This window comes from Rutidosis leptorrhynchoides, chromosome 2 (genome assembly GCF_046630445.1).
Source record: "Rutidosis leptorrhynchoides isolate AG116_Rl617_1_P2 chromosome 2, CSIRO_AGI_Rlap_v1, whole genome shotgun sequence".
Classification (NCBI taxonomy): domain Eukaryota; kingdom Viridiplantae; phylum Streptophyta; class Magnoliopsida; order Asterales; family Asteraceae; genus Rutidosis; species Rutidosis leptorrhynchoides.
In genome coordinates, this window is record NC_092334.1 from 139,820,778 (window position 1) to 139,839,044 (window position 18,267).

Consider the following 18,267-nt stretch of genomic DNA (forward strand, 5'->3'; position numbering starts at 1 on the left):
CCGAAATTATTCAGATAACCACAGAAAAGGTTAAAATTGCACGTGAGAAGTTAAAAGCAGCTAGAGATCAACAAAAGATGTATGTTGATCCGCGCCGATGTCCGGTAACATTTAATGTAGGTGATCGTGTATACTTGAAAGTTTCACCGTGGAAGGGAGTGATCAGATTTGGTAAACGTGGTAAACTAGCTCCGAGGTTTATTGGTCCATTTCCAATCAAAGAAATTGTAAATGATCAGACTGTTGTTTTAGATCTTCTTTCAGGGTTGGCAGGAATTCACAACACGTTTAATGTGTGTTATTTAAGGAAGTGTAAAGTAGACGACGAAAGTTTGATTCTTTCGCTGAATCTTCTTAAGGGGGGTAGATTTGTAACATCCTCAATCGGGCCTACCTGTAAGATTACTAAATTGCCCTTAAGTTAGTATTGTGTTATTATATGTTTTATTTTTATTTAATGTTTATGATTAATTACTAATGTGGTTAGGACCAGTTTGTGACAAGGGTCACAGAACAGGTTTGTTTATTTAATGTGGACTTCGTTTGGGTCACCAAATGATGTACGAAAGTTATCAGATAACTGATAAATACCCGTGTGTTGCACTGTGTGGAAATTAACCACAATTAAGTGACTAGTGTTGCTTCTCTTCTCTCATTTTCTAGACTTTTCCCAAAAATAACCCGTTCTTCATCTTCTCACCTACACCAAAACCCTAATCTAAATCCTTGTTCTTGAGCTCGAATCTTTCTTACTATTTTGTTCCTTGTGTTTTACTGATTCTATCAAGGTAAGATTTGTAGCATTTCATGCTCTAATCTTTGAGAAATTTGAGTTTTTGTGTTAGTTTTTATAAAGTGAGTAATTTGGGTCAAAGTGGTTAGATTTGATGTTGTTTGAGTCCAAATCTTGTGGGTTTATGTTTCTACATGCTTAGTGTCTTTGATTTGGTCAGTTTTGAAGTCGTAATCAAGATCTAGAGCAAGAATTGGTCGATTTTGGGTGAAACCCGTCACTTTGTTTTCAGCTTCTGCAGATGAACACGGTCGGCCGAGTGTCTCCTGACACTCGATCGATCGACGAGACCATCGACTGAGTGTGTATGACCCATGGCCGAGTGTGTCTGTGTGAGACCATCGACCGATTAACTTGACAATCGGCCGAGTGAGTGTAGACAGTCATAGGCCGACTGTCTATGACAGTCGACCGAGTGTCTTGGGCTGTGAAATATTTTACCAAGTGTTGATTTTTAGCCGTTATGCTGCCCGTTTTTATTTTGATGATTTTGATGTAAATTTTGAAAGTGCACAAGTGTTAAGCAAAAATTTTTAGCGGATACTTTTTCTGACAAAGATTTCAGTATTGTGCTGTTTTGTGCTATCGGATAGAAACTAACTTGTGTATATGTTTTTCTTAGAAGAAAAGGAGAAAGAGAAGGTTCAGTGATTAGATAGCTGAATACCTTCTCGTTTGCTGGTAATTGGTGAGTGGGACTAACTAGAGAATATAGTATATAGAAGCATGTTATATTATGATTACCATGCTTGTTAGATATACTTATTGTTGTGGTTAGTTAGTTCTTGTGATGACTGCATGTTAGTTGATGCTTGTCTGCTGGAGCCCAGTGCGTCCCTATTGTGTGGTAGCCTCAGTAGGAGAGATCAACCTGCGGGTTGGGTTCCTCTGTGGTAGCCTAGACAGCCGTGGTGTATATATATGTGAATGACGCGTCCATCACGTGTGGATTATGTATATACATACGGTGGTGGAGGAACTTCTGGTAAGCCCCAGTCCGATCAGCTGGTGGTTAATGGTTTGGCCGAGCCGCCAGAGTCTCTGTAGACGGCACTTGGGTGATGTTTGTGTGTTAGACCATGTGACATGATTAGTATAACAGTTATGTATGCTATGGCCTGTAGTTAGTCGTACTCACTTAGCTTCGTGCTAATTCCCCTCCATCTCCTCCCTGCAGGTTGATAGCTTTTGTAGATTGTGCTTTTTGGGAGAAGACGTGCATGGTGATGTTATGTTTGACAGGGTTAACTCTGATGTGGTCTTTTAGAATATGAACCGTGTACTTTTAAAAACTTAATGTATTTACGTCTTTTCCTGTTAATATGTAATTTGTTTTAATGACACGTGACATCGGTTTGTACAATTGTTGATATCGTATTTAATTAATATTATGCTTCCGCCACGTATTTTAAAAAAATAATTAGCGGTGTCACACGAACCCTTGTGTTCGTAACTCTCTAAGCTATACCTTGAGCTTATTGACTTCGTTTCTAGGACGGTACTGCTCGTTCATCAATTGCTTGAATGCCGACCACGGTAGTGCGTAAGCAGCATTTTGTCCTACCTGTTCAAGATAGGTGTTCCACCACGTTAACGCAGTACCTGTGAAGGTATGTGTAGCATACTTAACTTTGTCCTCTTCAGTACACTTACTTATGGCAAACACCGATTCGACTTTCTCGGTCCACCGTTTCAATCCAATTGGTCCTTCAGTTCCATCAAATTCTAAAGGTTTGCAGGAAGTGAATTCTTTGTAGGAGCATCCTACACGATTTCTTGTGGAATTAGTTCCACTGCTAGATCCAGAGTTATTGTTATTTTGCATCGCAGCCTGTACTACGGCTATGTTTGCTGCAAGGAAAACAAAGAAGTCTTCCTCGCTCATGTTCAAATTCTGACGAGTCGCTGGTGCCATTTCCTTCAAAAATAGCCAAAAGAATTGAGTTAATCATATAGAATTTAAGAGTAGTCAATAGTATCTCGTAGCATTATATGAACTTATTTATAAAAGCTTTTTCTTCATATTAGCATTTTATAGTTTTAATTCGTATAGTACCTACCCGTTAAGTTCATACTTATTACAATAATATTTCACGTTCAAACTTTATACAAAATATTACAAACTTACAATACCGCTATTATACATATAGGATGAAATATAGCACATAATAACTTTGCTACCCGGCAGCTATAAAGGCAATTCTAGTTAATACGCAAGTTGTTCAGCAAAAGAAATAAAGACACATAATTCATAAGTCCGGAAATAAGTCATGCATTCTGGTTTTACTAAGATGACTTCCCATCCTTGATCTTATGGAAAATAACCATTATGACCACTGGCTAGGCAGCATGTTGTTATGTCGTCAAAAGGACGAGGGTTTCGTAATGCCCAACAGCCTCGTAGCAATCTAAAAACCTTGTTTCTTACTCCAACTACTGATTCCGTCACTTGTGAAAATGTTTTATTTAAAACTTCCAACCCAATGTTCTTTTTCTCCATTTGATGAGAAGCGGACATTATTAACCCGTAAGCATAACATGCTTCTTTATGTTGCATGTTAGAAGCTCTTTCTAAAGAACGGAGTCCTATGTTGGGATATGTTGAGTCAAAATAGGTTCGTAACCCGTAGCGTAAAATTGCATCTGGGTTTCCCGCACTAAATGCCTTAAAGAAAAATTGGCGTAACTTAAAGTCTCCCCAATGTGATATACCCCATCTTTCAAAGGAAAGCCTTTCATATACTAAGGCATGCCTGGAATGTCCTTCAAACGTTTGACAAACTAATTTTGCCGTAACTAATTGTGCTGATGAATTCTGCCCGACTCTAGACAAGATTTCATCAATCATATCTCCTGGTAGGTCTTCTAAAATTTTTGGTTGTCTATCCTTAACGTCCATTTTGGGTTTTTATACTATAAAATAGACAAGGATTAGATCCGTAAAAGATAATTAACAAACAATACAAGCAATTTTTACATAGAACATAAAAGTACAAGCACACTACAATACATATAATACACAACATGATTACAACCCTCTAATCTGAATCACTGGTTTCTTCTTCTTCGGACTTGGTTCATTTTCCTAATTTTCTAGGGATATATGATGTTCCTCTAATACGAGCCGTCGTCTTCCACAATGGTTTAGAAAAACCTAGTGGTTTAGAGGTTCCCGGGTAATTGTTACAATTTAGGAAATACGGACGTTGCCGATACATATAAAGTTCATCGGGGTTGGAATCAGGTTTCTCTATTTTTATACCTTTTCCCTTATTATTTTCTTTTGCCATATTAAATTGGGTCGAGGTAATTTCTATAACATCATCGGAATCCTCATCGGGATCCGATTCATCGAAAAATTGGTAATCTTCCCAATATTTTGCTTCCTCGCCAGAAACACCATTGACCATTTTTAACTTTGGTCCGTTGGTTGATGATTTTCTTTTATTTAATCGATTTACTGTAGGTATCAATATTTCTTCCTCCGACACCTCTTCTTCTTCCGGTTCCTCCTCTTCTAATTCCTCTTCTTCTGGTTCCTCTTCTTCCGGTTCCTCTTCGGGAATTTGTGAATCTTCTCAAATTATATTCGACTCTTCATTATTATTAGGTGAGTCGATGGGATTTGTACTAGTGGTAGACATCTATCACACAATATCAAACACATTAAGAGGTTAATATATCACATAATATTTACATGTTAATAATATATAGTTTCCAACAAAAGTGTTAAGCGATCGTTTTTAAAGAAAACACGGTCGAAGTCCAGACTCACTAATGTATCCTAACAAACTCGATAAGACACACTAATGCAAATTTCTTGTTCTCTAAGACCAACGCTCGGATACCAACTGAAATGTCCCGTTCATATTTATTATAAACGTTCCATATTAATTGATTTCGTCGCGAGGTTTTGACCTCTATATGAGACGTTTTTCAAAGACTGCATTCATTTTTAAAACAACCATAACCTTTATTTTATCGATAAAGGTTTAAAAAGCATTACATAGATTATCAAATAATGATAATCTAAAATATACCATTTACACACGACCATTACATAATGGTTTACATTAAGAATATATTACATCAAAAATAAGTTTCTTGAATGCAGTTTTTACACAATATCATACAAGCCTGGACTCCAAATCTTGTCCTTATTTTAGTATGCAACAGCGGAAGCTCTTAATAATCACCTAAGAATAAACATGCTTAAAACGTCAACAAAAAATGTTGGTGAGTTATAGGTTTAACCTATATATTATCAAATCATAATAATAGACCACAAGATTTCATATTTCAATATACATCCCATACATAGAGATAAAATTCATTTATATGGTGAACACCTAGTAACCGACATTAACAAGATGCATATAGAATATCCCCATCATTTCGGGACACCCATCGGACATGATAAAATCGAAGTACTAAAGCATTCCAAATTCCAGAATGGGGCTTGTTGGGCCCGATAGATCTATCTTTAGGATTCGCGTCAATTTGGGGGTCTGTTCCCAAATTCTTAAGCTACCAAGCTAAAAAGGGGCATATTCGGCTTTGATCATTCACCCATATAATGTAGTTTCATTTACTTGTGTCTATTTCGTAAAACATTTATAAAATTTGCATGTATTCTCATCCCAAAATATTAGATTTTAAAAGTGGGACTATAACTCACTTTCACAGATTTTTACTTCGTCGGGAAGTAAGACTTGGCCATTGGTCGATTCACGAACCTATAACAAATATGTACATATATATCAAAATATGTTCAAAATATATTTACAACATTTTTAATACGTTTTAATGTTTTAAGTTTATTAAGTCAGCTGTCCTCGTTAGCAACCTACAACTAGTTGTCCATAGTTAGATGTACAGAAATAAATCGATATATATTATCTTGGATCAATCCACGACCCAGTGTATACACGTCTCAGGCTAGATCACAACTCAAAGTATATATATTTTTAGAATCAACCTCAACCCTGTATAGCTAACTCTAACATTACTGCATATAGAGTGTCTATGGTTGTTCCAAATAATATATATACATGGGTCGATATGATATGTCAAAACATTTGCATACGTGTCTATGGTATCCCAAGATTACATAATATATTAGAATACATGTATAATACAATATAAGTTAGCTAGGATATGGTTTGTATACAATTGTTACAATATTTCCCGTAGCTACAACAATAAAAAAATATCCAATCTTGTTTTACCCATAACTTCTTCGTTTTAAATCGGTTTTGATTGAATCAAATTGCTATAGTTTCATATTAAACTCTATTTTATGAATCAAAACAGAAAAAGTATAGGTTTATAGTCAGAAATATAAGTTACAAGTCATTTTTGTAAGAGGTAGTCATTTCAGTCGAAAGAACGACGTCTTGATGACCATTTTGAAAAACATACTTCCATTTTGAGTTTAACCATGATTTTTGGATATAGTTTCATGTTCATAAAAAAATCATTTTCCTAGCAGAACAACTTTTAAATCAAAGTTTATTATAGTTTTTAATTAACTAACCCAAAACAGCCCGCGGTGTTACTACGACGGCGCATATCTGGTTTTACGGTGGTTTTCGTGTTTCCAGGTTTTAAATCATTAAGTTAGCATATCATATAGATATAGAACATGTGTCTAGTTGATTTTAAAAGTCATGTTAGAAGGATTAACTTTTGTTTGCGAACAAGTTTAGAATTAACTAAACTATGTTCTAGTGATTTCAAGTTTAAACCTTCGAATAAGGTAGTTTTATATATATGAATCGAGTGATGTTTTGAACATCATTACTACCTCAGGTTTTGTGGATAAACCTACTGAAAATGAGAAAAATAGATCTAGCTTCAAAGGATCCTTGGATGGCTTGAAAGTTCTTGAAGCAAAATCATGACATGAAAACAAGTTCAAGTAAGATTTCCACTCGAAATAAGATTGTTAAAGTTATAGAAATTGAATCAAAGTTTGAATATGAGTATTACCTTATATTAGAAAGATATCTTACAGTAAATAATAAATATTTCTTGAGGTTTGATGATCACTCAAAGTGGATTTGCAAGATTGGAAGTAAGCTAGCAAACTTGGAAGTATTCTTGATTTTATGAAACTATAACTTATAGAATTTATGAAGAAAACTTAGAACTTGAAGATAGAACTTGAGAGAGATCAATTAGATGAAGAAAATTGAAGAATGAAAGTGTTTGTATGTGTTTTTGGTCGTTGGTATCTGGATTAGATATAAAGGATGTGTAATTTTGTTTACATGTAAATAAGTCATGAATGATTACTAATATTTTTGTAATTTTATGAGATATTTCATGCTAGTTGCCAAATGATGGTTCCCACATGTGTTAGGTGACTCACATGGGCTGCTAAGAGCTGATCATTAGAGTGTATATACCAATAGTACATACATTTAGAAGCTGTGTATTGTACGAGTACGAATACGGGTGCATACGAGTAGAATTGTTGATGAAACTGAACGAGGATGTAATTGTAAGCATTTTTGTTAAGTAGAAGTATTTTGATAAGTGTCTTGAAGTCTTTAAAAAGTGTATGAATACATATTAAAACGCTACATTTATATACATTTTAACTGAGTCGTTAAGTCATCGTTAGTTGTTACATGTAAATGTTGTTTTGAAACCTTTAGGTTAACGATCTTGTTAAATGTTGTTAACCCATTATTTATTATATCTAAAGAGATGTTAAATTATTACATTATCATGATATTATGATATATTAATATATCTTCGTACGATATATATACAGTTAAATGTTGTTACAACGATAATCGTTACATATATGCCTCGTTTCGAAATCATTAAGTTAGTAGTCTTGTTTTTACATATGTAGTTCATTGTTAATATACTTAATGAAATTTTTACTTATCATAATATCATGTTAACTATATATATTTCCATATATATGACATCATATAGTTTTTACAAGTTTTAACGTTCGTGAATCACCGGTCAACTTGGGTGGTCAATTGTCTATATGAAACCTATTTCAATTAATCAAGTCTTAACAAGTTTGATTGCTTAACATGTTGGAAACACTTAATCATGTAAATATAAATTTCATTTAATATATATAAACATGGAAAAGTTCGGGTCACTACACTAAACGCACTGGCCAAGGACACGCCATTATTAAGCCAGAAATTAATGTGCCAGATTATGAAATCAAAGGACAAATCCTACACATGGTAACTAATTAATGCCAATATAGTGGTACGCCAAAAGAAGAACCAAACGAACATCTTTGAACCTTTAATAGGATCTGTACTCTATTTAAAATCAGAGAAGTTGAGGATGAACAGATCTATATCATGTTGTTTCCCTGGACTTTAAAGGGAGAAGCCAAAGATTGGTTAGAATCGTTACCTGAAGGAGCGATTGACACATGGGATGTCTTAGTTGAAAATTTTCTTAAAAGATTCTTTCCAGCATCTAAAGCCGTAAGACTTCAAGGAGAAATTGTTACGTTCACGCAAAAGCCAAATGAAACTCTATATGAGGCGTGGACAAGTTTTGAAAAATTGTTGAGAGGATGTCCTCAACACGGTTTAGATACTTATTAAATAGTACAAATATTCTACCAACGTGTCGACGTTGCTACACGAAAAGACATCGACACAGCAGCTGGTAGTTCTATTATGAAGAAAACCGCAACTGAAGCTCACAAAATTATTGATAACACAGCCTCCCACTCACATAAGTGGCATCAGGAAAAAGATATCTTTCGTTCATCTAAAGCGGCTAGAGCCGATTCTAGCCATGACTTTGATTCTGTTTCCGCAAAAATAGATGCTTTCGAGAGACGAATGGAAAAGATGACTAAAGATATTCACACAATACGAATCATTTGTGAGCAATGCGGTGGACCACACTTAACGAAAGATTGTAATGTTGAACAAACGATGGAACAACGAGAAATTGTTTCCTACATGAACCAAAGGCCGGTAAATAATTATCAAAATAATTATCAACCGCCAAGGCCAAACTTTAATCGAAATCAAAACATTCTTTACAATCCAAATGGACCCAACAATAACTCGTACAACCAACAAGGTCCGAATAACCAACCAACTCAAAACAACACTTTCAATCAACAAAGATCTAGCTTCTATAAACCACCACAACAAACCGAAGAGAAAAAGTCAAATCTAGAAGAAATGATGGCAAAGCTAATGGAATCTCAAACATAATTTATTACATCTCAAACCCAAACAAATGAGAGGCTTGATCAGTCATTAAAAACTCAACAAGCTTCCATTTTGAATCTAGAAAAACACGTAGGTACTTTTGCTAGCATGATAAGTGAGAGGGAACAAGGAAAGCTACCGAGTGATACTGAAGTAAATCCTCGGAATGAGAATGTTAATATGGTGTCAACAAATTCTGAAAAACCAGCACCAGAAGATGGAAAGGTTTTCGATGTGAGTAACAATGAAGAAGTTACAACACCACCACCACCACCCGAGTATGTAAAGCCAGTGGTGGCACCATATAGACCACCCATCCCGTTTCCAAGAAAAGGAGTTGAGTATGAGCAAGTAATAGGTAATAAAGTTTGTGATACCTCTGGAAAGAAGAAGAAAAATAAGAAAGTGCAAGAAACAAAAACCGTAAAGATAAACCCGGTGAAGACAGTTACACCAAAACCTCCACCTAGGGTAGGTGATCTGGGTGAATTTATTGTTCCTTGTCTACTTAGTGATTGTGTCATGTATGATGCACTAGCTGATTTAGGTGCAAGTGTGAGTGTTATGCCTCTTTCATTATAAAAGAGACTTGGAGTAGGTGAGTTAAGTCCAACAGAGATAAGTGTTCGACTCTTTGATCAAACTATTAGGTACCCAGTTGGAATTGCTGACAACCTACCCGTTCAAGTGGGTAATTTAACCTTTTTAGTCGAATTTATTGTCATTGACATAGAAGAGGACCCAAACATTCCTCTAATTTTAGGTCGACCATTCTTAGCGTCCACCGGGGTGTTATTTGATGTAAGAAAAAGTAGAATGACACTTAGTAATAATGAAAAATCGATCAACTTTGTGAGTCGAAAGTCAAAATATCCACCAACCAAAACCGTTGAACCAACAAAAACGATTGGTAAGAACCACATTGTTTTACCAACTCCAACGGTAGTGCTTAACAATAATAAAATGCCTAAGTGTGGGGAAAATGAAGTAACACCTAATGATGACCTGATAACAAAGAACCCCGTTGTTGATACAAAATTAAATGACCCCGTTATTAATAGTTCAATGAAGAAACTTATTAAACGAATTCGCGATGCTAGAATTAAGTGGAACTTTAAGTTATGTATCCGGTTAGTATCCAATCTATCGCCTAAAGAAAAGGCGAAACTAGTTGAATTTGTGGATATTACACAGGAATCCGACCAATGGCTTAAAGCAAAAGTCACAGATATGCAAGTTCATTACGGTCCAAAAGAAATTGACGATGAAGTTAATAACAATTTCGACACCACATCTACCTAAGTGTGGGGAGATTCAAAAGTTCTAAAAAAGAAAATGCTGTGCCAGGCGAGCATCATCAGTTGGGAGCTTTAGGTCATCTTTGATGTCGCCTTTTTCAGTCAACAAAATCACCTGAGATAGTTTAAAAAGGTAAGTGTAACATTCTATATTCTACTAATTCACATAACAAGCCTGTATAAAATGAACCATACAGATCCATCTTCACAGATATCAATAAGATGGTAATCAGTATACACTACAAGAAAAACGATTTTTCCGGACAGGACCTTTCCGGACGACTAAAGTCGTTCGCAAAAAGCCACAAACCGACAAAATTTATTGCCTTTTCTGTTTGCTTTTTCCTGATTGTTTGACCAGAGTTTCCCGGACGACCCAATGTCGTCCAGAAAGATTGGATCCAATTATTGTGCCGTAAAAAATTGGCTCCAAAAGAGAATAGTTTTCGCGGGCTTTTTTCTCCGGACGACAAATCGTCTGGGATACCTTTGGGGATGACAAATCATTTGGAAATACATTTTGGGATGACCGTTCGATTTGCCTACTTATACCTCATCCTTAACACATATTGAACACATATCTAACACACATCCAACACTTAAACTGCACTATCACACTTCCAAACTCAAAAGGATGACCCTTTTGCCGATGATTGTCTCAATCGAAGTGTATTACGGAAGTGAATTTCGTAATGAAATGAAAGTTTATGATTATACGGGTGGTTCAAAAGCTACGTTCAAAAACATTGACGTTCACGACGTTGGTTTAGATGAGCTTTTAACCTTTTTGAAAGAAAATGTTCCGTTCGAACACACGAACGTATTGTTTTATGAAGATGACTGTGTTCCGGAATTGTCCGCCACATATCTCCGTACCGAAGATCAGTGGAACGGTATAAAAGAAACCCTAAGTTGGCGTTCTGATCGTGTAATGACCCGCACTTTTTCGATCATTCTATACTTGTAAGATTAATATTTACATAAATTAAACCTTACCAACATGATAAGCAATCCAAATTGTTGAGATTTATGTTTTTGAAAAGAGTTTTACACAACGTTTGACCGTCTAGTTTGACCGATGATATCACGAACTATATAACATATGATAATTATACGTTTGTGTATATATATGTATATATACATATTTAACATGATCTAAGAATGTTTTAATATCTCATTTTGTATTAATAACAATAAGTTATATGTATATTTTGAAACTACTAACTTAAGTTTTCAAAACGATAACCATACGCAACGTTATTTGACTTAAATACTTATGACCTATAATGTTTATACATATATCGTATAAGTAATGAATTTAATCACTTTTAAGAATTTAAATACATAAAACCATATAAGTGTATTCACAAAAGATAGCTATGTTTGAATCCTCATTCCATTTTTCACAAAATTTCTATACGTATATCTAGAGTATATGTACTCGTATCATACGCAGCTTCTAGATGTATTTACTATTGGTATATACCAATAAAAATCTGCTCCTTAGCAGCCTTAAATGATTAAGAAACATGTGGAACCAACCATTTGTCAAGTAGCATGAATTATTTAGCAAGAAAACAAAGTTAGGTATCTTTTTTTTCCTTTATAACCTAAAAACGTTTTTATGCATGCACACCATTTCTTCACCCCATTTTCTCATACTTACACTTCCATTTCTCTCTCAAAATACTCTTAACTTCATACTTGATCATCTCCAAGCATTTTCTCCATCATTTAGCTTCAAAAACAACACTTAAATCTCATAAGAAAACCTTACAAAAACACTTCAAGAAATCCTTCCAAGAACACAAACTTACTTCCAATCTTTCATCCAATTCCATCACCCTTTTGGTTCTAGGTTCTTACTCCTCTTTTACAGAAACCTTGTCCAAGGAACTTGAGGTAGTATCTATGTTCATAACCTTATTCGATTCATATATATATAGCTATCATATTTTGTGGTATACAATTTTAACAACAAGAACATAGTTTGAATGTTTTCAAACTTGTTTGCAAACTAAATAGATCCTTCTAACTTAACTTTTAAAATACTTCAAGACCTGTAATATAACTTAAATATATGCTAATTTAACAAGGTATAACTTGGTTTTTCAAAGAACACCTTAAAAACTGTTTTTACGACGTCGGAGTGTAACCGGGGGCTGTTTTGGGTTGGATAATTAAAAACCATCTTAAACTTTGAATTGAAGGTTTATGTTCTGGAAAAATGATTTTTACTATGAATATGGTAACACATAAAAATTTCATGATTTAATTCAAAGTATAAGTATTTTTAGAAAAATAATCATTTAAGGTTGCCTACATAAAGGAAAAGGTTTAACTTCATAAGTTTCACTAAAGTTTCACCTATGCCGTGTGATTTTGAATACAAACTAAGATATTTAAAGTTCATAGTCTTAAAGAGTAACTCGATCCAAGGAGATGGCAAGTTGAATCAACGAAAACGGAGTTGTAACGAAGAAACTATGACCGAAACAAAATTGGCTATCCAAGACTAGTTTAACTTCGGGATTAATTGGAGAAAATTAAAATAAATCACATCTTTTTAAGATAACATGATATTTTATATATATGTACTCATAATTCAATTTTATATGGTTCAGGATCACCCGTAAACAACACGAGAAGATTAATCATAAGATCCCATGTTTGTACGCAACACGTCATTTGACAACACCGGTACTTTATGTACGCAACACGTCATTTGACAACACCAGTACCGTGGGTCAAGATTAATCTCGACCAATACATATACGTTGGGGGTTTTATTTATTTCGTTGGGGGTTTATTAAACATCTAAATATGAACCATTAAAATTGAATTACTAACAACGAACTGCTAACTACGGACTAAGGAATTATAAAAAGTATTAAAAGTATAACAAGTATATATATGTGACGTTGTTTAAAAAGAAAAGGTATTGATATATTATATATGGATAGGTTCGTGATATCAACCGGGAGACCAAGTCAAAATATATATATCTTCAAGACGAAAGTGAGTATATAGTCCCACTTTTAAACTCTAAATATTTCGGGATGAGAATACATGTATTTTATGTTTTACGTTATGGACACAAGTAACTGAAAAATATATTCTACGTTGAGTTGTACCACTGGCATACTTCCCTGTAGCTTGGTAACTAATATTTACAGCTGTATTGTAAACGCGAATCCTGTTGATAGATCTATCGGGCTTGACAACCCCAACCGGACTGGACGACCAGTATTCAACGGTTGCACAGTACTTCATTTCGTGACTATACTTGGTACAGTGTAGTAAGATTTCATATTAAAGGGAATATGCGACGTGATTAATTGTTAAGTATGGTTACCAAGTGCTCAACCACTTAGAATATTTTTATTAAACTGTTTATATACGAAATCTTGTGGTCTATATATATATTGCTGCCGGCACTAAACCTATATCTCACCAACTTTATGTTGACGTTTTAAACATGTTTATTCTCAGGTGATAATTAGAAGTTTCCGCTGCATTATGTTGAATTTGAGCAGGATCTTGCGTACGCATATTTGTGTCAAAAATAAGACTGCATATCCAAGAACTTGTGTTGTAAAATATGCTAGAAATCGTGTTGTTATCATCATTTGAAAAGTTTGTAAGTCGAAGATTATCGCTAAACGATAATCATCTTTATTTTGTCCAAAGTGTAGTGACCCGAACTTTTCCATGTTTATATATATTAATTGAGATTGATATTTACATGATTAAATGTTTCCAACATGATTAAGCAATCAAACTTGTTAAGACTTGATTAATTAAAATAGGTTTCATATAGACAATTGACCACCCAAGTTGACCGGTGATTCACGAACGTTAAAACTTGTAAAAACTATATGATGACATATATATGGTTATATATATAGTTAACATGATATTATGATAAGTAAACATATCATTAAGTATATTAACAATGAACTACATATGTAAAAACAAGACTACTAACTTAATGATTTTGAAACGAGACATATATGTAACGATTATCGTTGTAACGACATTTAATGTATATATATCATATTAATAGATATTCGTACATCATAATATCATGATAATATAATAATTTAAAATCTCTTTGGATATTATAAACATTGGGTTAACAACATTTAACAAGATCGTTAACCTAAAGGTTTCAAAACAACATTTACATGTAACGACTAACGATGACTTAACGACTCAGTTAAAGTGTATATACATGTAGTGTTTTAATATGTATTCATACACTTTTGAAAGACTTCAAGACACTTATCAAAATACTTCTACTTAACAAAAAGGCTTACAATTACATCCTCGTTCAGTTTCATCAACAATTCTACTCGTATGCACCCGTATTCGTACTCGTACAATACACAACTTTTAGATGTATGTACTATTGGTATATACACTCCAATGATCAGCTCTTAGCAGCCCATGTGAGTCACCTAACACATGTGGGAACCATCATTTGGCAACTAGCATGAAATATCTCATAAAATTACAAAAATATGAGTAATCATTCATGACTTATTTACATGAAAACAAAATTACATATCCTTTATATCTAATCCATACACCAACGACCAAAAACACCTACAAACACTTTCATTCTTCAATTTTCTTCATCTAATTGATCTCTCTCAAGTTCTATCTTCAAGTTCTAAGTGTTCTTCATAAATTCCAAAAGTTCTAGTTTCATAAAATCAAGAATACTTTCAAGTTTGCTAGCTCACTTCCAATCTTGTAAGGTGATCATCCAACCTCAAGAAATCTTTGTTTCTTACAGTAGGTTATCATTCTAATACAAGGTAATAATCATATTCAAACTTTGGTTCAATTTCTATAACTATAACAATCTTATTTCAAGTGATGATCTTACTTGAACTTGTTTTCGTGTCATGATTTTGCTTCAAGAACTTCGAGCCATCCAAGGATCCATTGAAGCTAGATCCATTTTTCTCTTTTCCAGTAGGTTTATCCAAGGAACTTAAGGTAGTAATGATGTTCATAACATCATTCGATTCATACATATAAAGCTATCTTATTCGAAGGTTTAAACTTGTAATCACTAGAACATAGTTTAGTTAATTCTAAACTTGTTCGCAAACAAAAGTTAATCCTTCTAACTTGACTTTTAAAATCAACTAAACACATGTTCTATATCTATATGATATGCTAACTTAATGATTTAAAACCTGAAAACACGAAAAATACCGTAAAACCGGATTTACGCCGTTGTAGTAACACCGCGGGCTGTTTTGGGTTAGTTAATTAAAAACTATGATAAACTTTGATTTAAAAGTTGTTATTCTGAGAAAATGATTTTTATTATGAACATGAAACTATATCCAAAAATTATGGTTAAACTCAAAGTGGAAGTATATTTTCTAAAATGGTCATCTAGACGTCGTTCTTTCGACTGAAATGACTACCTTTACAAAAACGACTTGTAACTTATTTTTCCGACTATAAACCTATACTTTTCTGTTTAGATTCATAAAATAGAGTTCAATATGAAACCATAGCAATTTGATTCATTCAAAACGGATTTAAAATGAAGAATTTATGGGTAAAACAAGATTGGATAATTTTTCTCATTTTAGCTACATGAAAATTGGTAACAAATCTATTCCAACCATAACTTAATCAACTTGTATTGTATATTATGTAATCTTGAGATACCATAGACACGTATACAATGTTTCGACCTATCATGTCGACACATCTATATATATTTCGGAACAACCATAGACACTCTATATGTGAATGTTGGAGTTAGCTATACAGGGTTGAGGTTGATTCCAAAATATATATAGTTTGAGTTGTGATCAATACTGAGATACGTATACACTGGGTCGTGGATTGATTCAAGATAATATTTATCGATTTATTTCTGTACATCTAACTGTGAACAACTAGTTGTAGGTTACTAACGAGGACAGCTGACTTAATAAACTTAAAACATCAAAATATATTAAAAGTGTTGTAAATATATTTTAAACATACTTTGATATATATGTATATATTTTTATAGGTTTGTGAATCAACCAGTGGCCAAGTCTTACTTCCCGACGAAGTAAAAATCTGTGAAAGTGAGTTAGAGTCCCACTTTTAAAATCTAATATTTTTGGGATGAGAATACATGCAGGTTTTATAAATGATTTACAAAATAGACACAAGTACGTGAAACTACATTCTATGGTTGAATTATCGAAATCGAATATGCCCCTTTTTATTAAGTCTGGTAATCTAAGAATTAGGGAACAGACACCCTAATTGACGCGAATCCTAAAGATAGATCTATCGGGCCCAACAAGCCCCATCCAAAGTACCGGATGCTTTAGTACTTCGAAATTTATATCATATCCGAAGGGTGTCCCGGAATGATGGGGATATTCTTATATATGCATCTTGTTAATGTCGGTTACCAGGTGTTCACCATATGAATGATTTTTATCTCTATGTATGGAATGTGTATTGAAATATGAAATCTTGTGGTCTATTATTATGATTTGATATATATAGGTTAAACCTATAACTCACCAACATTTTTGTTGACGTTTTAAGCATGTTTATTCTCAGGTGATTATTAAGAGCTTCCGCTGTCGCATACTTAAATAAGGACGAGATTTGGAGTCCATGCTTGTATGATATTATGTAAAAACTGCATTCAAGAAACTTATTTTGTTGTAACATATTTGTATTGTAAACCATTATGTAATGGTCGTGTGTAAACAGGATATTTTAGATTATCATTATTTGATAATCTACGTAAAGCTTTTTAAACCTTTATTGATGAAATAAAGGTTATGGTTTGTTTTAAAATGAATGCAGTCTTTGAAAAACGTCTCATATAGAGGTCAAAACCTCGCAACGAAATCAATTAATATGGAACGTTTTTAATCAATAAGAACGGGACATTTCAGTTGGTATCCGAGCGTTGGTCTTAGAGAACCAGAATTTTGCATTAGTGTGTCTTATCGAGTTTGTTAGGATGCATTAGTGAGTCTGGACTTCGACCGTGTTTACTTGAAAAATGATTGCTTAACAAATTTTGTTGGAAACTATATATTTTAACATGTGAATATTATGTGATATATTAATCTCTTAACACGTTTGATATTATGTGATAGATGTCTACCTCTAGAACAAGTCCCATTGACTCACCTAATAATAATGAAGAGTCAAATGTAAATTGGAATGATTCGTGGACTGATTCACAAGTTCCCGAAGAGGAACCGGAAGAAGAGTCGGAACCGGAAGAAGAATCGGAACCGGAAGAAGAATCGGAACCGGATGAAGAAATAGAACCGGTGGGGGAAATAATAAAATGGTTAAGTAAAAGAAAATCCTCAACCAACCGACCAAGGTTAATTATGGTCAATGGTGTTTCCGCCAAGGAAGCAAAATATTGGGAGGATTACCAATTCTCCGATGAATCGGATTCCGACGAGAATTCCGATGATGTTATAGAAATTACCCCAACTGAATTTAAAAAGGCAAAAGAAAATAATAAGGGAAAGGGCATAAAAATAGAGAAATCTAATTCCAACCCCGATGAACTTTATATGTATCGTCAACGCCCGAAGTCCTTAAGTTGTAACAATGACCCGGGAACCTCTAAACCACCAGGTTTTTCTAAACCAATGTGGACAACGACGGCTCGTATTAGGGGAACATCATATATCCCTAGAAACTTGGCAAAACGAACCAAAACCGAAGAAGAAGAAACGAGCGAGTCGGAATAAGATAGTTGTATTCGTGTGGTGTAATATATGTAATATATGTAATATAGTGTTCTTATGCTTTATGATATATGTAAAAATTGCTTGTATTAATAAGTATTTTTTTATGAATCTAACTCTTGTCTATTTTACAGTTTAAAAACACAAAATGGATAGACAACCCAATATTTTAAGAGACCTACCCGGAGACATGATTG

The 18,267-nt window shown here is 33.9% G+C and overlaps 1 protein-coding gene across 1 annotated transcript in view; it reads right to left on the reverse strand.

The window, feature by feature from the left end:
* Positions 1-18,267, reverse strand: part of LOC139888301 (eukaryotic translation initiation factor 5A-like) — a 134,211-nt gene that overhangs the window by 51,558 nt on the left and 64,386 nt on the right. Inside the window, exons 3-5 of the mRNA XM_071871318.1 lie at positions 10,506-10,549; positions 10,357-10,425; positions 5,386-5,391 (exon numbers count right to left, since the gene is read on the reverse strand). Coding sequence (XP_071727419.1) covers positions 5,386-5,391; positions 10,357-10,425; positions 10,506-10,549 — 119 coding nt within the window. The remainder of the gene's footprint in view (positions 1-5,385; positions 5,392-10,356; positions 10,426-10,505; positions 10,550-18,267) is intronic.